The 25,512-nt window shown below is 46.0% G+C and overlaps 1 protein-coding gene and 1 non-coding gene across 8 annotated transcripts in view; one reads left to right on the top strand and one right to left on the bottom strand.

Moving 5' to 3' along the window:
- NINL (ninein like) overlaps window positions 1-25,512 on the bottom strand; it is a 141,404-nt gene that overhangs the window by 85,310 nt on the left and 30,582 nt on the right. For 2 of the 7 annotated variants that reach the window (XM_058432965.1, XM_058432966.1), the window contains exon 1: window positions 5,447-5,691. The exons of 2 other annotated variants lie outside the window; for them this stretch is intronic. Coding sequence is in view for 3 of the 5 variants with exons in the window: in XM_058432968.1 (XP_058288951.1) it covers window positions 15,772-15,802 (31 nt within the window). In the remaining 2 variants the exon portion in view is untranslated. Of the gene's footprint in view, window positions 1-5,446; window positions 5,692-15,771; window positions 15,964-25,512 lie in introns of those variants that run through there. 3 more of the 7 variants (XM_058432968.1, XM_058432962.1, XM_058432963.1) reach the window with 3 other exon arrangements.
- On the top strand, window positions 14,417-14,520 carry LOC116461569 (small nucleolar RNA U13). Its single transcript, XR_004246107.1, has one exon. It is a non-coding gene; the product is annotated as a small nucleolar RNA U13 (small nucleolar RNA).

Raw genomic sequence — 25,512 nt, 5'->3', positions numbered from 1 at the left:
CTGGTGTCCGGGGATGTGGAGGTGTTGGGTAGGGGTGCAAAGTTTTGGGTAAGACATAAATAAGTTTTGGCGATCTACTGTACAACGTGGTGACTATAATTAATAATAACATATTGTATACTCGAAAATTGCTATGAGAGTAATCTAAAATGTCACCACAAAAAGTATTAAGTATGTGAGGGGTCAGATATGTTAATTAGCTAGATTTAACAATTTTATAATGTATACATGTATCAAAACATCATTTTGTACACCATAAATATATGCCATTTTTATTTGTCAATTATACCTTCGTAAACTGGGGTGGGGGAGAAGTTCTAGAGATCTGTTACAAAACTAAGCGAATCTAGTTAACATTATAGAACTATACACTTAACAATGGTTAAGAGGGTAAATTTCATGTTGTGTTCTTTACCACCATTAAATTTAAGTAAAATGTATTTTTTAAAAAGAAAGAAAGTGTTCAAAACATGGTGGCCTGCTTTCTGAAACTGCCCAACTCTGTTCTCCTATAGCACTTTTATCTGAATTTTCTCCTTGCCTCCCTCTCCTGCAAAATAATCAATCCCAAAGCTCTACACATCCTTGAAAAGCCCAGAAAAGGGAGCCAAGGGAAGAGAAAGGGGAAATGATTAGAATAATACAAGGCTTTTCCAAGCACACAGATGGAAAAGTCGTTCCGCTTGGGACAACAAATGAAAAGCACCTGCGCCAAGCACACCCTCGTGAACTTCAGAGCAAACTAACGAGTGAGCCCTACAGATGTCCAGAGAGAAAGAGCGGCCCCACATCACAGCAACAGGGATCAGAACAGCACCATGCCTGCAGCAGCAAGGCTGAAAGTTCAGAGCCAACCCAGGGCCTTCCATGTGCTCAGGGTAAATGACTTTCCACCTACCCAAAAGTCTATATAACCCACGCTGAACACACACTTCAGCAAAACAAGGGGTGAACCAAGAAAGTCGAAGACACAGGCTCATGATCTGGGCTCCATCCAAGACGGGAGGCTTTGGTGTAGGAGCTCAGCCAGGCCAGGGATGGGAGGTGACCAACCCCAAACAGATTGCTGCGCACTGCCCACTGAGCATTTGGGAAAAATAGGGATAGGCTTTCAAACAGACTGCTGTGTACTGCCCACTGAGCATTTGAGAAAAATAGGGATAGGCTTTTGACAAGCCTGATGGAGCATTTGGAAAAAATAAGAATAAGTTCATTAAAAAGTAAGCCAGGGCTGGGTGCAGTGGCTCACGCCTATAATCCCAGCACTTTGGGAGGCCCAGGCAGGTGGATCACTTGAGGTCAGGAGTTCAAGACCAGCCTGGCCAACATGGTGAAATCTTGTCTCTACAAAAATACAAAAAGACAAACATTAGCTGGGCATGGTGGCGGGCGCCTGAAATCTCAGCTACTCAGGAGGCTGAGGCAAGAGAATCGCTTGAGCCTAGGGGGCAGAGTTTGCAGTAAGCTGAGATCATGCCACTGCACTCCAGCCTGAGCGATAGAGTGAGACTGTCTCCAAAAAAACAAAAAAAACCCCAAAAAAACCCAAAAAACAGTAAGACAATAAAAGCCCAGACAACATCAGCCTCTATAAAGCCAAACCTGGCAAAAGAGTAGAAGTGTAATCATGGCCAACCTGTTGGTTCTGCAGTGGACAATGTTATGCAGTGACAACAGCAAAAATGCACAGTGGCCACTGGGGAGCCTAGAGAGTATAAGAAATAACAGCAGAATGAGGTTTAATTACCTTGCTCATACTCTGCATGCTATAAAACAGTACAATTAGGGTATGGACATGAGTATCAGGAGAAATATCTAAGACTGAAATGTGGTTGCCTCTAAGGAGAGAGATGGGGACATGAAGGCAACAGAGGGGGGTAGTTGATGTTGACATACACTTTTTTAAACTTTCTGACTTTGTTTTTAAAACAGGGTCTCCCTCTTGTCGGCTGGGGTGCAGTGGCGTTGATCACGGCTCACTGCAGCCTCAACCTCCAGGGCTCAAGTGATCCTCCCACCTCAGCCCCCAAGTAGCTGGGACTACAGGTGTGCACCACCCTGCCCGGCTACTTTTAAACTTTTTTGTACAGATGCGGCCTCCCTATGTTACCCAGGCTGGTCTCAAACTCCTGGGCTCAAGTGATCCTTCTACCTTGGCCTCCCAGAGGGCTGGGATTACAGGTGTGAGCCACCACATCCGGCCTGAATGTTTTCATTTTTAAACCATGTGAGTATGTTATTTGGCAAAATAAAAACTGATGTAAATCCAATGGGTCAAGGAGCTGCGCACCTGCTGGCTCTGCACATACAACACAGCAGTGCTCCTGGGGAGGTGTGAAGTTCATTATGGAGCCAGTCATCCCCACGCACAAAATTAAAACAGAGTACAGAATACCAGAGTAAACACTGAACTTCACGGATGCAGCACCCCACATGCACAGCAGTGTGGCTGTCAGGTAGCACCACCCTCTGCGGGTGACGGGGATGCATCACGGGGAGGCCCTCTGGAAGGACAGCCCTGGGCTGCTGCAGGTGGAGGGTGGTTGTGGGGAGGAGGAACCTGGAAACAAGCTTCGTGCCTTCACCGTCCCATTGTGGGGGGCGCAGCTACCTCAGGACACTGTCTCCTTCAGGCCCACGGTGGCACCACAGGCCACCATTAACGAGGCTCCTGACAAGAGTCGAAATGCACGTCACGTTAACTGCACATCTACACTTGCAACTGCACATCTACACTTGCACTCTTGCTGCTCGGTCTCTCTCCCTCCCCCTTTCTCAGGGACCCAGCCTCTATCCACCCCAGTGGTATCCACAGGACCAACATGGTGCCCTGACCAGGCTGGGGACTCTCCTGGGGTTGGAGCTTGGCTTATCTGGGTGAAAGACACCAAGGTGTGAGATGCTGGTGGCCGCCCCTGGCCCATCCCAACCCCACAACGCCACTGGAAGATGAACATGTGCCGCCGAGTGAAGGGCAGGGAGGCATGGGCGTGGCCTGTGCACCTCAGGCACTGTCCTGAGAGGGGACTCCTGTGGTCGACAGGCGAGAGGAGCTCTGTTTCTGTCCAGCTTCTTCTTCTGAAAGCAGGGGTTGAGAGGGGTGGGCTCCCCCACCTCTGCTGTGGCCTGTGGTCCTATGAAAAGGCCTCGCTCCTGGACAGTGGACCACCATGGAAGGGAGGAGTCGGCCAGGTCCTGTAAAAATACTACGTGGTATATTTTTTTCTTCCACCACAACATAAATGACACCCACATTTGCTTTCCAGAGTTCTCTCAGCTCACCCCAGCCTCCTCTGGGTAAGGAATCCTTTGATGCCCTGGACCTGGTGTAGATGGTGGGCAGCTCTCAGGGGCACAGCCAGGGCAGACATGATCCTAGGCTGACATGTGTGGCTGGCCAACCATGGCATGGCCTCTGCTCCCAGGCATGGACATGGCCTGGCCACAGTGATGGGTAGGGCTGGGGAGCACAGAACTAGGGAGCACAGGGGTGGGTAGCACAGAACTGGGGAGAGCACAGGGGTGGAGAAGCACAGAACTGGGGAGCACAAGACCGGGGAGCACAGGGCTGGGGAACACAGGGTCAGGGAGCACAGAGCTGGGCTTCAGGCCCTGACCAAGGGTGACAGCAGAAGACACTTGCCAGCCAGGGCACCTTGGCTGTCAGCTGCTGCTGGAAAGGCCCTGCCCACTGACCTGCAGTGTTTGATCAAATGACATGAGTGCTGCCCTTTAGTGCCTGGTGGGCACTTGATGTTACCAAAACGTACACTAACATGGGCAGGGCTGGGGTCAGCTCCCTGGCACGAGTGCTGATGCCCAGAATCCAGTGTCTGATTTCCCTGCAGCACAGTTGTGTGCACACTCACAGCATCAGCTGGGACAGCAGAGATAAGGAGTCAGCGAACAGCCATGCTCCTGCTGCCAGGGTCAACAGAGAGAGGCCAAGGTCACATGCCGGGGTTCACAGCAGCAGGATCTTCCTGACCCATGCAAAGACAACCCTGGATAAACAGAGGTTGGCAATGCTGACTCCACAGCCACGGAGAACCAGCAACCTGGCCCACACCCCGCTGTGAGGCCGCAGGGCCCCTGAGTGGCCAAGGCAGGCAGCTCAGCTCTGGGCAAGTCCCAGCTCCTGCCACTTGTGGCCTTGAGGTCCACAGGGTGAACTAAACACCTGCTACTAAGGGGGCGATGACTGAAAAGGCCAGGCGCTCCATACAGAGACTGCTGCTTACTCACTACACGCTGTAATACTGCCACCAAGGACACCAGAACTACCGTCCCATGTATGTACAGGTGCCCAGAATCCCAGTCTCATGCTGCTCAAACCCTATTTCCAGAGGTGCCTTGCTGCAAATCGGCCTTCCCCTCCCTCCCTACTTGGAAATACAACCAATGCAAATGACAGAACACCGAGGGGAGAAAGCCGCCCTAACTCTCCCCAGGGAGCCCACAGCCCGTGAGCTGCCCACCCACAGCCCTCTGTTTAGACTCCCCAAAGCCTCTGCGTGAGGGCAGAGGCAAGGACACCCCTTCTCTATCATCCTTCCACAGACCCACGGGGAGGAGGAAAGAAACAGGGAGCTTTCCCTGAACTCTCAGGACCAAGACATTTGTCCAGCACTGCCACTGCACGCCCCTGCGGGTTCCTGGGGGCTCCCAGGCCTGTGCAGGTGCCTCAGTGAAGCCTCACAACAAGCAGCTCACTATAATAATACACACTGTTTACCTGGGCAGTTCAGAGGCCTCTTCAGTTTCTTCTTCATGCAAACTGAATTATTAATACTCCTTGGTATTCCACATGTGCATAAAATGTTTGCATGTCAAAATCACCAGAAAACCTGGCCAGCATTCAGCAGCTGACTACAAAATTGAGGGCAATATTCCAGATAAAAAGCAACACAGTTTCTCTTAGTTTCATTTTTGGAAATCGGAATGAGTAGGCTCTCAATAATCCTAATGCTATAAAGCTTAATTATAAAGATACAAACATAAACTTTGCCACCAAGTGAAAGAAAATCCTGTTTTCATCCAGAGGGGAAAAGCCTGTCCCCCAACAAACTGGACACTGCCCCAGAGACATATGACGCTGTCATTGCTCTGCAGGACAGTACAGCCCTCTGGAGGCCGGAGGAGCAAGGTGTTGGTTTGCATTTAATTTAGTTAATTTATGCACAGTGACGAGGGAATTTAAGCTATGCCCCCCAGAATCCACTGGGCATTAAGGGCAGAGAAGAGATTCATGACCACTCGGAGGCAGCCTAGGTGTGCCGATCACCTACAGACCCAGAGTGTCCGTAACGGGAAGCCATTCCCAACAAGGATCTCTGTAAATCCCACTCACCCAGAAAGAACAGGGCTGAGGCAGCCGTTTGAGGGTGTTCCCTTTTTATCTGGAAAGATGTTATAACCCCAATAAAACACTGAAGCCAGTGCCTACCTTCCAGCTGAACAGACCTCAGTGCTACTTCCAATGGCCTTGCCAGCAGGAATCAACCTTCACACTCCGGCAGTTCTGAGCTATTAGGATTAACTTCTGCTTTAAGTGTTTCCATGGTGGCCGGGCGCGGTGGCTCAAGCCTGTAATCCCAGCACTTTGGGAGGTCGAGGCGGGCGGATCACGAGGTCAGGAGATCGAGACACCATCCTGGCTAACACGGTGAAACCCCGTCTCTACTAAAAATACAAAAAAATTAGCCGGGCGTGTTGGCGGGTGCCTGTAGTCCCAGCTACTCGGGAGGCTGAGGCAGGAGAATGGCGTGAACCTGGGAGGCGGAGCTTGCAGTGAGCCGAGATCGCGCCACTGCACTCCAGCCTGGGGGACAGAGCAAGACTCCGTCTCAAAAAAAAAAAAAAAAAAAAAAAAAAAGTGTTTCCATGGCTTTTGCTTATTTTTCAAAATTTTTGCTAGTTATTTATTTTGCAGGCACAGACCCGAAATATCTCAACAATCAAGTCTGAAAAGCTATCCCTTTTTTATCAAATAAGGTTTAAGAAGCTTTTTTATTGTTTCAGTCCCAAAAATATAAAAATAAGCTTATACCTCGTTTAAGTGTTAATTAATATAATACTTTCCCTACAAAGTAGATTTTTAGACTAAAAACTACAAAGATACCAAATGTTAAAACTGTCCTAGAACACCTATCTTTCTGTAGTCTCCTAAAAAAAGACACCTCGGTACCTATCAATGCCAGACTCTGCTCTCAAAGTCTCCGGTTTTAATGTGGGTTCTGCCACTTTCTAGCTCTGTGGTCTTGGACACGTTACTTCACCTCCCTGAACCCCAGTTCCGTGATCTGAACAACCTGATTAGGACATTCTGAGCATTAAAAGAGCTAATGCTAAGCATGCTAACATGTTAGGTACTGAGACCCGTGCCTGATAGATGGCAAGTACTGAATAAATGTTACCATGCCCCATTATACAGGCAAATGTGTCTGGGACTGTACACGTCTCTAACCATCTACAAGCTGGGTGGGCATTTATAGCTTCCAAGATAAATAATCATATACAGCTAATCCTTTAAGTTCCTATTGTATGTCAATGTATGTAAAGACTTTTATATCCACACATACTAATATGTGTATCCATATAATTACAAAATATCCATATAATTATAGACATGAGAATATCCACATACACTTCTATGTATATAAAATGAGCTCTTTCTATATATATCATTACAAAAATAGAAAACTTTATTCTCAGCATCAGTATCAACTTCTAACATAAATCTACTGTAAAGAAAGCAATAGTTCCTCTTTTTTACTGGAAATAGCCAATAACAGAAATAGAAGAAATAAGAGAACTAGAAGAGCACATTTGCAGCTACCATGTAATAGCTGTAATAAGACAAGAATCATCCGTGTATGATCAAAAACAATGGGAGGAGTGACACTGTGCACAATAGCGGGGCAGGAAGCTCTAGGGGGTCAGATGCTCCCACAGAAACTACTGAGCAACTGCTATCAACTATTTCAAAACTCTGGAATCATTTCAGATCCTTATGGGCCTGCTACCATCCCTGTTCCTCAGCCCCTGTTCCTGCTGCCCTAGAGCTGGACGACAGCAGCCTGCACTCCTGGGGTGTCTGGCTGGTGCCAGAGTGGGCAGTGGGGACCCTGTCCTCCAAAGCATGGGTTCAGGGTTTTGGTTGGTCTAGTGGTTTCTTTAGGGAATGAAACAGACCTTGCCTTGCATTCAGCCTTCCTGGGCTACACAAGCTTCCCTCAAAAGCATCTATCAGGATATATAAAGGGATGGGAATACCTTTTGGGAAGGGAGAAACTTTGTCAGGTCACTGGCTGACTGTCAAGAACAGAAACTTCAGTCACTGCACACAAGAAAGATTACACAATTTGAAGAATGAAGAAAATGAAAAAGAATGAAGAAAAATGAACAGAGTCTAAAGGTCAAATGTACAATCATACACATCAGAGGAGACCAAGAAGAAGTATGGGGCAGAAAAAACATTCACAGAAAAAATGGCCAAAAACTTCTCAAATCTGATGAAAGACATGCATATTTGGATCCAAAAGGTAAGAAACCCAAAAAGAATATTCTTAAAGAGATCCACACTGAGACTCATTATAGCATATGGTCAAACCTTAAAGGCAAATAGAGAATTCTGAAAGCAGCCAACCAACAGCCCTTGGAGTTGCTCTATGGAGTAGCCATTCTTTTGTTTCTTCACTTCTCTAATAAACTTGCTTTCGCTAAAAAAAAAAAAAAAAAAAAAAAAAAAAAAAAAAAAAAAAGCCTGGGCATGATGGCTCATGCCTATAATCCCAGCACTTTGGGAGGCTGAGGCGGGTGGATCACTTGAGGTCAGGGGTTCGAGACCAACCTGGTCAACATGGTGAAACCCCCCTCTCTACTAAAAATACAAAATTTAGCCGGGGGTAGTGGCAAGCACTACTCGCCTGTAATCCCAGCTACTTGGGAGGCCGAGGCACGAGAATTGCTTGAACCTGGGAGGTGGAGGCTGCAGTGAGCCAAGATCACGCCACTGCACTCCAGCCTGGGCAACACAGCAAAAATCTGTCTTCGAAAAAAAAAAAAAAAAAAAAGAAAGAAAAGAAAAAGAAAAAGAAATATGGCTTATGGTTTATTAATAGGAAAGAAAAAAGTAAAATTATCTGTTTGTAGATGATACAATCTGTGTAGAAAATCCTAAAGATTACACAGACACACACACCCCCCTCCCAAATACCCACCACCTGTTAGAAACAATAAATGAATTCAGCAAAATTGCAGGATACAAAATCAGCACTTAAAAATCAGTTGCAGCCAGGTGTGGTGGCTCATGCCTGTAATCCCAGCACTTTAAGGCACACAGACAGCTTGAGCTCTGGAGGTCCAGACTAGCCTGGGCAACATGGCGAAACCCCATTTCCACAAAATATACAAAACTTAGCTGGGCGTGGTGCTCTGTGCCTGTAGTCCCAGCTACTCAGGAGACTCAGGTAGGAGTGAGGCAGGAGAATAGGCTCTGGAGGAGGGAACCTATGGCTGTTTCATGCCCAACTAAATTGAAAGGAAAATCCTAACTTTCGACGCCTAAATAACAAAAGGACCAGAGGCTACTCAGGCTACTCCCTTTGCAAACTCCCAACCTTTTCTGCGTGGTAGATGGGAAATTGGCTGTCCGCAACCAATCAGACTGATTGTGGATGGAGTCCTCCTTTGCAACTTTGTAACTTTACCTTACCCTCTGATTGGCTGCAAAATGCAACCAATCAGATGTTGCACAAGAGTGTAACATTTGGAACTCCATTTCAGCCTCTGATTGATGCTGAAAGCAACCAACTGCAGGCCACCACTTCATTTCCATGAGGTGAGCATGAAGTGGCCAATGGCAAACCTCTAGCCGGAGGTTTCTGGACAGGAGAAGATTCTATATGCAGGCCCTTGAGGCGCTGCTCAGCCCGCTCGCACCACACTGTGGAGTGTAGTTTCGTTTTCAATAAATCCTTGCTTTGGCTCTTTCGTGGCTTCATTCTTTCTTTGCTTTGCTGGGTGTTTTGTCCAATTCTTTGTTCAAAATGCCAAGAACCTGGACAACTTGGAGTCAAGACCCTCTACCAGTAACAGGTGGATCACCTGAGCCCAGGAGGCAGAGACTGCAGTGAGCAAAGATTACGCCACTGCATTCCAGCCAGGGCAACAGAGTGAGACTGTGTCTCAAACAAAAACAAACAAACAAACAAACAAACAATCAGTTGCAATTCTATATACCAGCAATGAACAATCTGAAAAGGACATTAGGAAAACAACTCCATTTATAATAGCATCAAAAGGAATAAAATACTTCGAAACAAATTCAATGCAATCCCCAACAAAATCCCAAAGTCACATTTTGGAGAAATGAAAAAGCCCATCCTCAAATTTATATAAAATCTTGAGTGACCCCTAATAGCCAAAACAATCTTGAAAAAGAAGAACCAAGTTGGAGCACTCAAAATTCCCAGTTTTGAAGCTCACTACAAGGCCACAGAGTAATCAAAACACTGTGGTAATGGAAAGAATGAAGATGGACTCTTACCTTACATTATATATAAAAATTAGGGCCAGGCGCGGTGGCTCACGCTTGTAATCCCAGCACTTTGGGAGGCTGAGGCGGGCGGATCACGAGGTCAGGAGATCGAGACCACGGTGAAACCCCGTCTCTACTAAAAATACAAAAAATTAGCCGGGCGTGGTGGCGGGCGCCTGTAGTCCCAGCTACTCGGAGAGGCTGAGGCAGGAGAATGGCGTGAACCCGGGAGGCAGAGCTTGCAGTGAGCCGAGATCGCGCCACTGCACTCCAGCCTGGGCGACAGAGTGAGACTCCGCCTCACACACACAAAAAAAATTAGCCCAGGTGCAGTGGCTCACGCCTGTAATCCCAGCACTTTGGGAGGCCAAGGTGGGCGGATCACCTGAGGTCAGGAATTCAAGACCAGCCTGCCCAACATGGCAAAATCCTGTCTCTACTAAACATACAAAAAATTAGCCGGGCCTGGTGGCAGGCACCTGTAATCCCAGCTACTTGGGAGGCTGAGGCAGGAGAATCACTTGAACCCAGAAGGCGGAGCTTGCAGTGAACCGAGATCACACCACTGCACTCTAGCCTAGGTGATAAGAGCAAATCTAAAAAAAAAATAAAATAAAAATAAAAATAAAAAAATAACTAAAAATGGGTTACACAAAAAGGTAAAGGCTAAAACTATAAAACTCTTAAAACATAGGAGAAAAGATTCAGGACACTGGATTTGGCAAGGGTTTCTGGATGGCACCAAAAGCACAGGTAACAACAGGAAATTAAAATCAAATAAATTAGACTTCATGAAAATTAAAAATTTTGTGCATCAAATGACACTATCAAGAGAACAGATACTCCAAATACCTTGATTTGATTATTATACATCATATGCCTGCATCAAAACATCACATGTACCTCATAAATATACATAACTATTATGTATCCATAATAATTAAAAATACTTTTCTTTTTTTGAGACAGACTCTTGCTCTATGGCCCAGGCTGGAGTGTAGCAGCACAATCATGTTTCACTGTAACCTCAATCTCCAGGGCTCAAGCAATCCTCCCACCTCAGGCTCCTGAGTAGCTAGGAGTACAGGTGTACACCACCACTCCTGGCTATTTTTTAAAAAAAATTTTTTGTTGACATGGGGGTCTCATTATATTGCCTAGGCTGGTCTCAAACTCCTGGGCTCAAGCAATCCTTTTGCCTTGGCCTCCCAAAGTGCTGGGGTAACAGGCATGAGCCACCACGCACAACCAAAAAAAACTTTTCTTTTTTGAGATGGAGTTTTGCTCTTGTTGCTCAGGCTGGAGTGCAAGTGGGCAATCTCAGCTCACTGCAACCTCCGCCTCCCAAGTTCAAGTGATTCTCCTGCCTCGGCCTCCCAAGTAGCTGGGATTACAGGTGTATGCCACCACACCTAGCTAATTTTGTATGTTTTTAGTAGAGACGGGGTTTCACCATGTTAGTGAGGCTGGTCTCAGACTCCTGACCTCAAATGATCCACCTGCCTTGGGCTCCCAAAGTGCTGGGATTACAGGCGTTAGCCACCGCGCCTGGCCAAAAAAACAATTTTTAAAGTCACTATTAAGAGAGAGAAACACAGATGGACACAGTGGTGCGTGCCTGTAGTACCAGCTACTTGGGAGGCTGTGGCAGTAGAATTGCTTGAGCCCAGGTGTTTCAAGTCCAGCCCAGGCAAAATAGCAAGACATTGTCTCTTAAGAAGAGAGAATCTATGCAATAGAAAATACCTGATGAAGAATTAATATCAAGAATAAAAAACTCTACAACTCAACAACAAAAACCCAATTCAAAAATGAGCAAAGGGGTGTGGCAGCTCACGCCTGTAGTTCCAGCACTTTGGGAGGCCAAGGAGGGCGGGCCACTTGGGGTCAGGAGTTCGAGACCAGCCTGGCCAACATGGTGAAACCCCATCTCTACTAAAATTACAAAAGTTAGCCAGGCGGGGTGGCAGCCGCCTGTAATCTCAGCTATTCGGGAGGCTGAGGCAGAAGAATCACTTGAACCCGGGAGGCAGAAGTTGTGGTGAGCAAGACTGTGCCACTGCAGTCCAGTCTGGGTGACAGAGCCCTGTCTCAAAAACAAACAAACAAACATACAAACAAAACAACAACAAAAATTAAAAAAAAAGGCTGATATAAAAAACTCAATTGTAGGACAGGCGTGGTGGCTCATGCCTATAATCCCAACACTTTGAGAGGCTGAGGGGTGTGGATTAGTCGAGGCCATGAGTTCAAGACCAGCCTGGCCAACATGGTGAAATCCCATCTCTACTAATACAAAAAAATTAGTGAGCTGTGATGGTGCACGCCTGTAATCCCAGCTACTCAGGAAGCTGAGGCACGAGAATCACTTGAACCCAGGAGGCGGAGGTTGCAGTGAGTCAAGATCATGCCACTGCACTCCAGCCTGGGCCACAGAGAGATCCTCTGTCTCAAATACATAAATAAATAAATAAAATTCAATTTTATTTCTATATACCTGCAATGAACAATCCCACTAGAGTATCAAAAAGAACAAAATACTTAGGTATAAATTTAATTTAAAAATGTAAAACCTATACTCTGGAAACAAACATAGTTGAAAGAAACTTAAGCCAGATGTGGTGGCTCACATCTGTAATCCTAGCACTTTGGGAAGCCAAGGCAGGCCGACTGCTTTAGCCCAGGATTTCAAGACCAGCCTGGGTAACATAGTGAGACCTCATCTCTACAAAAAAATGGAAAAAATCAGCAGGGCATAGTAGCATGCACCTGTAGTCCCAGCTACTTGGGAGGCTGAAGTTGGGGGATCTCTTGAGCTTGAGAGGTTGAGGCTGCAGTGAACCAAGATTGCACCACTGCACTCCAGCCTGGACCCTGGGCAACAGGGCAAGGCTATGTCTCCAAAAAAAAAAAAAAAAGTTTAAATGTAACTAAATAAATGGAGACACATCTGTGGTAGTTCCTCAAAGATATATTCACTTCTTAATGTCTGGAACCTGTGAATATTATCTTATATATTAATAGCAAAGAAAGTTAAGTAGATTAAAGATCTTGGGAGGAGGAGTTTAAGCCAAGATTATCCAGGTGCGACCTGATGCAATTACATATAGCCTCACGAAAGGCAGAAAGAATTTTGAGAGAGAAGAGAGGGCAATGTGACCAGAGGCAGAGGCTGGAGTGATGCAGCCGTAAGCCAAGGAATGCCTGTAGCCCCCAGAAGCTGAACAAGCCAAGGCACAAATTCTTCCCTGGAATCTAGAGAGAGCAAGTGGCCCTGCCAACACCCTGTATTTAGACTTCTGGCCTCCGTGACTGTCACAGGATAGATTTCTGTTGTTTAACCCTAACTTGATTTGTTGTAATTTGGTACAGCAGCCCTAGGAACTAATACAACATCCCAAGTCTCAGCATTGTTAAGATAGCTGTAACTCCTTCACCCATCACAGAGTCTAAGCAATCTCTACCAAAATCTCAGCTGGCTTCTTTAGATAAATTAACAAGCTGACCTTAAAATTCAGATGGAAATTCAAGGGACCAAGAATCACCAAAATAATCCTGGTAAAGAAGAGCTAGATATTCCCACTCAATTGCAAAGCTTACTACAAAGGTACAGTGCAGTATGGTACTGGCATAAAGACAGATACATAGACAAATGGAATAGCACTGAGAGTCCAGAAATAAACCCTTGGATTTACAGTCCATTGATTTTCTTTTTTTTTTTTTCTTTTCTGAGACAGAGTCTCACTCTCTTGCCCAGGCTAGAGTGCAGTGGCGCCATCTCGACTCACTGCAACCTCCGCCTCCTGGATTAAAGCGATTCTCCCGCCTCACCCTCCTGAGTAGCTGGGATTATAGGCATGCACCACCATGCCCAGCTAATCTTTGTATTTTTAGTAGAGACAGGGTTTCACCATGTTGGCCAGGCTGGTCTCAAACTCCTGACCTCATGTGATCCACCTGCCTCGGCCTCCCACAGTGCTGGGATTACAGGTGTGAGCATCTGGCCCAAAGAACTCTTAAAACTCAACAACGCCGGGCATGGTCGCTCACAATTATAATGCCAGTACTTTGGGAGGCCAAGGTGGGTTGATCACCCGAGATGAGGAGTTTGAGACAAGCCTGGCCACCATGGTGAAACTTCATCTCTACTAAAAATACAAAATTAGCTGGGCGTGGTGGCACAGGGCTGTAATCCCAGCTACTTGGGAGGCTGAGGCAGGAGAATCACTTGAACCCGGGAGGCGGAGGTTGCAGTGAGCCGAGATCGCACCACTGCACTCCAGCCTGGGCAACAAGAGCAAGACTCTGTCTCAAAAAAAGGAAAACAAAACAAACAAACAAACAAACAAACAAAAAAACTCAACAATAAGAAAAAAACTCAATTGAACAATGGGCAGAAGATGTGAACGTCTAACCTAAGAACATACACAAATGGCAAATACGCATATGAAGATGCTCAACATTATATGCCCCCAGGGAACCACAAAACAAAGAGACACCATGACACACCCATTAGCATAGCCAAAATACAAAATACTAATACCACCAAATACTGACAAGAATCAGGAGCAACTGAAACTCATATTCACTGCTGCTGGGAATGTAAATGGGACAGCCTCTCTGGAAGACAGTTTGGCAGTTCCTTACAAAACCAAACATATTCTTACAATGCAATCCAACAATTGTACTCCTTGGTATTTCCTTAAATAAGTTGAAAACTTATGTCCACACAAAAACTGTACCTGGATATTTATTGCAGCTTCATTCAGAACTGCCAAAACTTGGGTGCAACTAAGATGTCTTTCAGTAGCTGAACAGATAAACTGTGGTACATCAGATAATGGACTACTATTCAGCACCAAGAAGAAATGAGTGATCCTCTTGTAGTTCATAAGTGTGATAGCTGGGTGTTCTCATGCATGTGTGAGATGTGCTACCCTGAAACCCTGTTATGATGTTGGCACATTACTCATCTGAAATGAAAAGAAGAAAAAGAAAAAAGAAATGAGCTATGAAGGCATGAAAATACATGAAGGAATCTTAGATGCATATTGCTAGGTGACAGAGGCAATGTGAAAGGCTACATACTATACGATTCCAACTATATGATTCTGTAAAAGCGAAAAGTGTGGAGATGGTAAAAAGATCAGTGGTTGCCAGCAGTGGAGGGAAGAGAGGGATGAACAGGGGAAGTACAGAGGAATTTTAGGTTAGTAGAACTATTCCATAATATAATAGTGGATGCATGTCATTTTACATTTGTTAAAACCCACAGAATGTACAACACCAAGAATAAACCCTAATATAAACCTTAGTCTCTGGAGGGGGATGATGTGTCGATGTGGGTTCAGCAAATGCAATGAAAGGACCAGGCTGGGGTGGGACACTGATGGTGAAGGAGGCTGTGCATGGCAGAAGCGGAGGGCATGTGGGATCTCTCTTCTACCCTGCTCAATATTGCCATGAACCAAAACCGGCTCTAAAAAATAAAGTCTTTTTTTTTTCTTTTTCTTTTTTTTTTTTTTTGAGACAGTCTCGCTCTGTTGACCAGGCTGGAGTGCAGTGGCACGATCTTCGCTCACCGCAAGCTCCGCCTCCCGGGTTCACACCATTCTCCTGCCTCAGCCTCCCGAGTAGCTGGGACTACAGGCGCCCGCCACCATGCCTGGCTAATTTTTTGTATTTTTTTTTAGTAGAGACAGGGTTTCATCGTGTTGGCCAGGATGGTCTCGATCTCCTGACCTTGTGATCCGCCCGCCTCAGCCTCCCAAAGTGCTGGGATTACAGGCGTGAGCCACCGTGCCCGGCCAATAAAGTCATTTTTTTAAGTGAAGGGGAAATTAAGATGTTTTCAAATAAACAAAAACCGGGAGAGTTCTTCAGTAGCAAATCTAACCAATGAGAAATACTAAAGAGTGTCCTTCAGGCTAAAAGGATGCTAGACTAAAATCAACATGAAGAAATAAAAAGTAACAATAATGGTAACCATATCAGTAAATACAAAAGTTAATATTAATCAATTTTTTGTATTTAACTTCATTCCCCTTCATTTGGTATAAAAGACCAATAATACGCAATTTGCACAATACAATAATTACATATCTATCTTGATAAGTACAAAATGTTTAAGGATGTAATTTGTGATAATAACAGCATGAAAAGGGGGAGGAACAGAGCTATCTAGAAGGAAAGTTTTTGTATACTATTGTGATATTATGAGATATACATACATATTGGTTTCATCCACAGCTCCTGGCTCATAACTCCTATAGTCCTTGTTAGTCTTTTGTTATAATGTTGGGGAACTTGAGGCCTCAGATGCAGACATCAGAAAACAGAATCTCAGCTGGGCACAGTAGTTCACACCTGCAGTCTCAAAGCTTTGGGAGGCCGAGTGGGGAGAATCACTTGAGGCCAGGAGTTTGAGACCAACCTGTCCAACAAAGCAAGGCCTCTAAAAAAATTAATAAATAAATAGAATTAGCTAGGCATGGTGGCATGCCATTGTATTCCCAGCCACTTGGGAGGCTAAGACAGGAGGCACAATCGTAGCTCACTGTAGCCTCAAATTCCTGGCCTCAGGTGATCCTCCTGCCTCAGCTTCCCAAGTAGCTGGGACCACAGGCATGTACCACCACACCCAGCTATGTTTTTATATTTTGTAGGGACAGGGCCTCACTTTGTTGCCCCAAGCTGCTCTTGAACTCCTAGCCTCAAGCTATCCTCCTGCCTTGGCCTCCAAAATCTCTGGGATTATAGGTGTGAGCTACCATGATTGGCTCAGAAAAACTAATTTTTACTGACCACCTGTTGTGTGCCTCAGACATAAAATACATCCTATCAATAATGCCATGGAAGTGTTATCATGTGCAGATAATGGAGCTGAGTCACAAAGAAGTTGGGTCATAGGCTTACGTCACAAAGGGCATACTGGAGCTGACATGAAGCCCAATCAGCCTGACTGGGAAGCCTGTCATCTTCCCCATGGCTGGGTTGCCCTGCCAGGCTCTGTTGATACAACAAGTCCATCGACACCCATGTGGAGTCTAGAATCAGTCTAGTGACCATTCTCCTGCTCTCAGGGTTGAGCCATCTAGTCCCTTTGCCACAACATCTGTGAGATGCCTAGATCAGCCCTGATCCTGCCACATCACCCACCGTGGACACACATGACTCCTGCTATGAGCGTGTGATAGCTTAACCAGCCTCCTATCAATAGACACTTAGGTTGTTTCCAATCTGCTATGGTTTGGATGTTCGTCCCCTCCAAATCTCATGTTGAAATGTGATTCCATGTTGGAGGTAAGGCCTGATGGGAGGTGTTTAGGTCCTGGGGGCAGACCTGGCATGAATGGCTTGATGCTGTCCTCACGATAATGACTGAGCTGTTGCTCTGAGTTTATGAGAGATCTGGTAGTTTAAAAATGTGTGGCATGTCCCTGCTTCCCTCACTCCCGCTCTGAGTACCTGCTCCCCCTTCACCTTCCACCATGATTGGAAGTTTCCTGAGGCCTAATCAGAAGCAAGGCAGATGACTGTGCCATGCTTGTACAGCCTGCAGAAATGTGAGCCAATTAAACCTCTTTCCTTTATAAATTACCCAGTCTCAGATATTTCTTTATAGCAATGCAAGAGCAGCCTAACACACAATCTTTTGCTAATATAAACAATGCTGTAATAAATAACCTCTGAGGGATAAATTCCTAGAAGTGGAGCCCTTGGGTCATGAGTGTGCATCTTTTCCATATGGAGAGATATTGCTAAAATGTCTTCCACAGAAGAAATTACACCAATGCACAGTCCCACCAGCAACAGATGAGGCCGCCTCTCTATCCCTTGGTAACACAGCACATTATCAAACTTTCAGATATTTTTTACAATCTGATAGGTTAAAAAAAAAATCACATCCTCCTATAGGTTTCATTGACAAACAGCTTTTTGAAGGACTAAGCAATTATTTAATGTCTGCTCTATGTAAATCTTAGATAATCTGATGGAATACAAAAGATATAAAAGAAATGTTCTCAGCTCGCAAGCCTGAAGTCAGGTGTGACTGACGGAATACACACACGACACCAGTTAGGAACATGAAGCAGCATGTCTGGTCAAAAGGGAGACGGGACACAGTAGCAAGCACCTCAGGCTGTCTCCACCAACACCAGCTGGGCCTCAGTTTCCTCTTATGTAAAATTGCATGAAATCAGATGAATCCCAAGATCCCTTCCATTTTTGAAATTCTATATTGAATAGAAAGTAGTTAAACTCATTTTAAATCTGGGTTCTTTACAAATAACCCACGTTGGCCAGCAAGGTGTGACAACGGCACTGTGTCCCCACCCTTCTGACACTGGGCACGGGGCTGCATTCAGTGCTGGAGCTTCACGACACTGCTGCCCTTGCCCCAGCCTAGAACCATAATTTGGTTCCAGACAGCCACGACAGGCAAGTGTTAGAATGGAAGGTGTAAGAGAAACCTTGTCCAGCAGTGGTGACAAACCCACACTCATCTAGCCTCACTCACACATATTCTCACTTCTGTTCACTGCCCACAATTTGACTTGTGGAATCTGGACGGGAAAACAGTGATGCTGAGTGGCCCCAGGCAACTCCTGGCTCTGGCCTCACCAGCATCCACATAACAGGATTAAGGGGGCGCACAGAACTGATGGGCCCACAGAACCATCTATCTTTAGACCAAAGACAATGAAGGAAGGGATCTTTCATTAGTTCTACTCTGCATCTCCTATTTCTCAACTTGCAGTAAAAGTAATGAATTACTTTCAAGGAATGAGCAGGATGCAGACAGATTAAAGAACAGATCTGCACGTGACCGATGCTGAAAGGCCGCTATGGCATAAAATATTTGAGGTGCTTAGGAGAACAGGAAGTGGAATCTTTGGAAACTTCAGAAGCCATGTTCAGTCCCAGGGGCCAAGTCTTTGTTTCAGGTCCTTGTGAGAAGCCTAGCTGTTCTGAGTCCCACAACACTGGAGTCTGTATTTTTCACATTACGATTCCTAAACTCAACTCTCTCCTTTTCTACCCAAAAGCTAACAGCATTGGCATGAAATAAGCAGCCACAAAAAGGTTTTTCCTTTGGCAGGAACCAAGCTGGGTGTAGGGAAAAGACATTTGCTGAAAGAGACTTCTGGTTCCTGAGCACCCCAAACAACTTTTACTTGGTCTAATCATTGCTGGCCAATCTCCCTTGACAGGACGAATGTTTAAATAAACAAATCTGTCTTCAAGCTGCATTTGTTAAAACAGCAGATGGAGATTTAACTGAGCTGAGGAGGAACAGAGCTCTTTATCTCAGTAAGTATGACAAGTGAGATGAGGGACTGAGGCAGAAGTCTCAACCCTCAGGGCCTATTAAGCAGCTTTAGGGAGCAGCCAGGAAAACCTGGGATAGCTACATCTGTGGCTGTTTTCCTGAAGAGGTTTTCTGGAGGTTTAGTATTTACACATTCCTTTAAAGTGTGGGAGGCATGTAGGAAGAGGGTCAGGTAGGCAGTGAGGGAATGGTTCTATTCCCATGGGCCTTGAGCTGGTGCCCAGTAAATCTGCATTTTACATAAGATAAGGTGAATGTTTGAAGAGGAGGAGGGACTAAAGGAGGAGTCAGTTCCACAGACATCTCTGGGTAGGTGGAGAAGGGAGTTTGTCTTTCCTCTGCACTTGGGAAAATAAGCTTGTAATCAACATTATCAGTGTGCCGTTTCAGGAGCCAGACTTAGACTGTAGACCTAAAGTCTCCCCTTTCCATACATTGGCATGTCCTCATGTATGGGAGGTGTAAACCAAAAATAAAATTCTGAGCCCCCCCAATCATCTGAATGGTGCCCCCAATCTTCTGAATGGTGCCCTCCTCTCAGCCAAGGGCATTCCAAAGTTAACCTAAAGAACTAGTTCAGGCATGACAGGATAGGGGGTTGGACTGCCCCATTATACCCTCCTCCCTTTAGGAGAATTCAGGCACAACAGACTAGGATTAACATTAAAACAGATCTCAAGACTGACAAGGCAGACTCCTGTAGCAATAAGATACCAGATACCAGCTTGACTCTACTACAGCATCATAAGACAGATAGCAAGCCCTGGAAGTACTTTACTACAAACTACATTTCTTTGCCATGTCTTGAAGTAGTCCTGCAAAGTTGTCACTTGTGGGGAAAATCTACATTCTGAAGAGAATCTCCTTCCTTTTCCAGGCCTTCTTCCTGATCCAGGAGAGAATCAGCTCTGATAAGACACATTTACAATGGATTCTCTCTGGAGCCTGCTATCTGGAGGCTCCCTAAGTATAATGAGAACCCTGGTCTCCACAACCCCTTTTCTTTCTTTGTTTTTTGTTTTTGTTTTTTGAGACAGAGTCTCACTCTGTTGCCCAGGCTGGAGTGCAGTGTACTAATGTATGACTTTGCCTGTGACTTCTGCTTCCCTAAAATGCGTAAGACAGAGTCGGGCCCTAACTGCCTCGGGACCACTTATCAAGGCTTCCTGGGTTTGTGTTTTCCCCAGGCCACAGTCAATCATATTGGCTCAGCATAAACCTCCTTAAGATATTTTACAGTTTGGGTTTTCCATTAACACCTTCACAGCATACACTTGAGTTTCGAAGGTTGAGCAGGTCCAGCAGGTTTCCCCCAGGTGGATTCTGACTGAACAGTTTAAGAGTGATTTCTCCATCCCTGTTATTCAATCCAAGCTTTCGTGGGTAACTGCTTTCTTACTTGCCTGTGCCCCTCAATCAGAGGATAATGTTATAGAACATCAGAGTCAGAAGGTACTCAGAACCAAGAAAAATTTAACCCAAAAAAGATCTAGAATAAAATGCAGCTTTTGCTTCACCCTTAAAAGAGTGGGAAATTTGACTATATAAAAGTCAAAATTTCTAAATAGGAAAGAATAAAATCAGAAGATAAATGACAAACAAGAAGATAATTTTAATGTAAATCACAAAGGTTAATTCCTTTAATAAAGAGCTCCTAAAATCAGTACTGAAACAACCTACCCTGCCCCACCCTCCAAAAGCAAACGATCTAGATTACAAAGATGGAAATGCAAATGGCTCTTGAACATGTGGAGAGATGCTCCACTGTGCTCATCGGGAGAGATACAAACCCCACTGAGAGAGAGGACTTTTCGCTTGTCAGACTGTGCCTCAGGTTGGCTGGGCTGCTGTGACAAGGCACCGTGGCCAGGCAGCTGAAACAGAATGTATTTCCCTCTGTTCCAGAGCCTGGAACTCCCAGATGAGGCATCTCATCAAGAAGTTGTTGTGGCTTCTTCTTTGGCCTCTCCTCGGCTTCCAGATGTCTCCCCTGCATGTGCCCGTGTCCTCATCTCTTCTCATAAGGACACCAGTTGTATAGAACCAGGGCCACCCTTATGGCCTCATGTGATACTGCGGTGTAGCAAGAAGTGTATGTTTAGTCTTGGTCCTAGGTTCCTGACATACAGCTCCCAAAACGCTCAGAATTTCCTGAGTAATAGGGAATTCTGTTATTCATAATAAGCCCCTTTCAACTACACCAGCGTTTATACTACTGAGGTGACTCTAGGAGGAAAGGGGCTGGTTACCAGATGGACCAACCCTGGGATTAGGATAATCTCACTCCCAGCCTCCAGGGTGGGCGGGGCTGCAGCTAAACCCCATCCACCTCTTCATCTGCTGTTCATCCACATTCTTGGTCACAGCTTCATAATAAACCAGTAAACATTTGTAAATGTTTCCTTGAGCTTTGCAAGCCAAAATATCAGATGATCAATCCCCAGTGATGGTCTTGGGGACTCTTGATTTAAAGTCAGTCATTCAGATGCACAGGTCACAACCTGGGACTCATGACTGCCTTCTGAACTGGGGGAAGCCAAATGGAACTGAGCCCTTAACCTATGGGGTCTGCACTAACTCCAGGTAGTGTAGAACTGGGTTAAATTCTAGGACATCCAGGGGTCTCTGAAGAGAACTGGAGAATTGCGTGGTGTGGAAAGACTACATGTTCAGTGTTAGAAGTGTTCTGTTGAGTAGAGAAACCATGTTTTCCATTTTACGTTTCACTTGATTACCTCTTTAAAGAACCTGTCTCCAAATACAATCACATTCTGAGGTACTAGATGTTAGGGCTTCAACATCCGAATTCTGGGGAACACAACTTGGCCCATAGCAGACTGGCACCCTGTTGATGAAGCCATGAGAAAGCAGGCTTCATACACGCTGATGGGAAATAAACCAGGGCAACCTCTACGGACAGCAACTTGTCAGCATCAAAATTTTAATGTGCATTTCACAAAAGAAGATTCATTAATGGGCAATAAGTGCAAAGAAAGATGCTCAACAGTATAAGTCATTAGGGAAATGCAAATCAAACTAATGAGATAACACTGCACACTGCCTGGGATAGCTATACTCCTGGGATCCACTGGGCAGATGCACTGCAATGCTGGTCCTCCCCAAGGTTCCTGCCCTGTCTCTCCTTGCCATGGGGGCACATTTAAGGATGGCCACCTCCACACAAGCCAGTCCAGTGCAGCTTGGTCTGGGGAGTTCTGCTGCACTCCTGGGCAGCTGTGTGGCCTGAGTCAAGCTGCTTATGCTCTCTGGGCCTGAGCTTTCTGAGATATCAAATGAGGAAGCCAAACCTGATCCCAGGCACCTTTGTGCTCCAAAATTCTCATTCTCTTGGGCCCAGCACAATGCCTTCTGGGCTCCCCTCACCACTGAGCTCCACAAGAGTCCTGAGGGGGAAATCAGAGGACACCAAGCAGCCTGGTCTTGGACAGGGTGTTCTGGAGATGGCCATTACCTGAGTGTGCCGGCCTATGGGCTGGCCCTGAGCACCCACAGCTACAGCTCCCACACCCACAGCTCCCACACCCAGCCTCACTCAGGCCTGACCCCGAGCACCCACGGTCACACCTCCCACACCCAGCCTCACCCAGGGCTGACCCCGGCACCCATGGCCACATTTCCCACACCCAGCCTCACCCAGGGCTGACCCCAGCACCCATGGCCACAGCTCCTACACCTAGACTCACCCAAGGCTGGCCCCAGCACCCACGGCCACAGCTCCCACACCCAGCCTCACCCAGGGCTGGCCCCAGCACCCATGGCCACAGCTCCCACACCCAGCCTCACCCAGGGCTGGCCCTGGCACCCATGGCCATAGCTCCCACACCCAGCCTCATCCAGAATCCAAGCTCGCCCCAGACACTGTCTCTCTGGCTGTTGCTCAGCATGGACCTGGCTCTTAATGGACCCTCCATCAATGTCTGCTGAGTCTCACTTCCCCTCTCCCTCTCCTGCTCTGTGCTAGGAAAAAGGCAGTGTGAGTTTTTATTTTACATCCAAACAAAAGCTGGCAGGTCATCATGCACGAGTGGAAGTAAATCAATGTCGTGGCCTGAGGTCGTGCAGCACAATGCACTCAGCTGAGCAGTGTCAGCAGGGAAAGCCCACTCGGACCTTGGAGCCCCAGACACGCCCATTCAGCCTGGTTTGGGTCACTCTTTCCAACCAACTCCACAATGTCCCTAACATGTTTTTTAAAAAATGTTTCCACACAGGAAAAGTCAAAAGTCAGGAAAATTTCAGAACTCCAGCTATAATATTTGCAAGGTTCTAGCTAAGCTTGCCATACACATGTCTACAAACATCCTTCTAAAAGGGGAAAACTTTTAGAGCCAAAAGAATGAAATAAAGTGGATCAGAGGTAAATTCAACACTGATAGGACAGTGAAAAGAACACATGAAACACTTGGCATCTGTGTATCAAAAGGAATTTGTCTCTCTTTCCAAACACTTTGGCTCACATTACGTTTACTTAAAGAAAAAAGGGGGTAGATACAGTGGCTCATGCCTGTAATCCCAGGACTTTGGGAGGCTGCCGTAGGAAGATCACCTGAGGCCAGGAGTTCGGGAACAGCCTGAGCAACATAGTGGGACTGTCTAGAAAACAGAAAAATTAGCCGGGCATGGTGGCACGTGCCTGTATTCCCACCTACTTGGGAGGCTGAGGTGGGAGGACCACTTGAGTCGAGAGGTTAAGACTGTGGTGACCCGTGACTGTGCCACTGCATGATGAAGGGGGCTTGCCCCTCCACACCTGTGGGTATACGCCACAGAGACAAAGTATAGAGGAGGAAAAGTGGGCCCAGGGGACCGGCGCTCAGCAAGTGAGGACCTGCACTGGCACTGGTCTCTGAGTTCTCTCAGTATTTACTGATCATTATCTATACTATCTTGGTGAGGGGGATGTGGCAGGACTATAGGGTAATGGCAGGGAGAGGGTCAGCAGGAAAACATGTGAGCAAAGGACTGTGTGTCATAAATAAGTTTAAGGAAAGGTGCTGTGCCTGGATGTGCACATAGGCCAGATTTATGTTTGACTTTACACAAACATCTCAGTGCAGTAAAGAGCAGTATTGCTGCCAGCATGTCTCACCTCCAGCCATAAGGTGGTTTTTTCCTATCTCAGTAAATAGAATGTACGATCAGGTTTTGCACCGAGACATTCCATTCCCAGGGACAAGCAGGAGACAGATGCCTTCCTCTTATCTCAACTGCAGAGAGGCCTTCCTCTTTCACTAATCCTCCTCAGCACAGACCCTTTACGCGTGTTGGGCTGGGGGATGGTCAGGTCTTTCCCTTCCCACAAGGCCATATCTCAGGCTGTCTCAGTGGGGGGAAACCTTGGACAATACCCAGGCTTTCTTGGGCAGAGGTCCCTGCGGCCTTCCACAGTGCATTGTGTCCCTGGGTACTTGAGACTGGAGAATGGCAATGACTTTTACCAAGCATATTGCCTGCAAACACATTTTTAACAAAGCACATCCTGCACAGCCCTAAATCCATTAAACCTTGAGTCAATACAGCACATGTTTCTGTGAGCACAGGGTTGAGGCTAGGGTTACAGATTAACAGCATCTCAAGGCAGAAGAATTTTTCTTAGTACAGAACAAAATGGAGTTTCTTCTTATGTCTTCCATTTTCTTTTTCTTTTTTTTTTTTTTTTTTTCTTTTTCTTTTTTTTTTTTTACAGCCCAGAGGTCCTTTATTTATTTATTTTTTTAACACCTATTATGCCATGAATTCATAGGGAATAGGTTCCAGTAGCTCAGGCTCCTTCCCATTGGTTCTCACAAAGTGTGCTTCTCTGGGTGGAGCAGGCTGGCGCTTTAGTTGAACCCTGGTACCTTTCTCTTTGGCTTCTTTCTTTTTCTGATCATTTTCCCTCACGCGTTTCAGGAAGCTGTCTCAGCTCTTAGAGTGCTTAATGCGCTCAATACGCACATTAATTCTCTTGGAAAGAATCTTGCCCTTGTTTGTTTACAACAATGCCAACAGCATGCGGGTAACATTGTAGACTCTTCCAGTTTTGCCATGGTAACACTGGTGGGGCATTCCTTTGTGAACAGTACCCATTCCCTTGATGTCTACAATATCACCTTTCTTATAGATTCGCATATACGTGGCCAAAGGAACAACTCCATGTTTTCTAAAAGGCCTAGAGAACATATATCGGGTGCCTCTCCTCTTTCCCTTTGTGTTTGTCATTTTGGTGAATTACTGGAAGATGGCGGTTCCGGCCGAAAGGCATGTCTTCCATTTTCTACACAGACACAGTAACAGTCTGATCTCTCTTTCTTTCCCCCACACATTCCAGCCTGGGCAACAAGGGCGAGACTCCGTCTCAAATAAATTCTCAAATAAATTAAAAAGAAAAGATAGAATAGAAAATATGAACCTGCCCGACAGATGTAGAAAAAAGAAGGTAGGGTGTTCAACAAAAATGGTCACTGAGGCAAGTGTCTCGATCAGCAGAGGTTTATTGAGCCAGATCTGAGGACGCACCCAGGAAAAACACAAGCCACTGAAGCATCCGTGACCTCTGCTTTTCTAAAGAGGATGTGGCAACTTAGTGTGTGTGTGAGGTGGGGGCAGGCAGGAGGGAAACAAGGGTGGGGGCAGA

This window comes from Hylobates moloch, unplaced genomic scaffold (assembly GCF_009828535.3).
Source record: "Hylobates moloch isolate HMO894 unplaced genomic scaffold, HMol_V3 SCAFFOLD_21, whole genome shotgun sequence".
Taxonomy (NCBI): domain Eukaryota; kingdom Metazoa; phylum Chordata; class Mammalia; order Primates; family Hylobatidae; genus Hylobates; species Hylobates moloch.
This window is presented reverse-complemented; position numbering and strand designations above follow the sequence as displayed.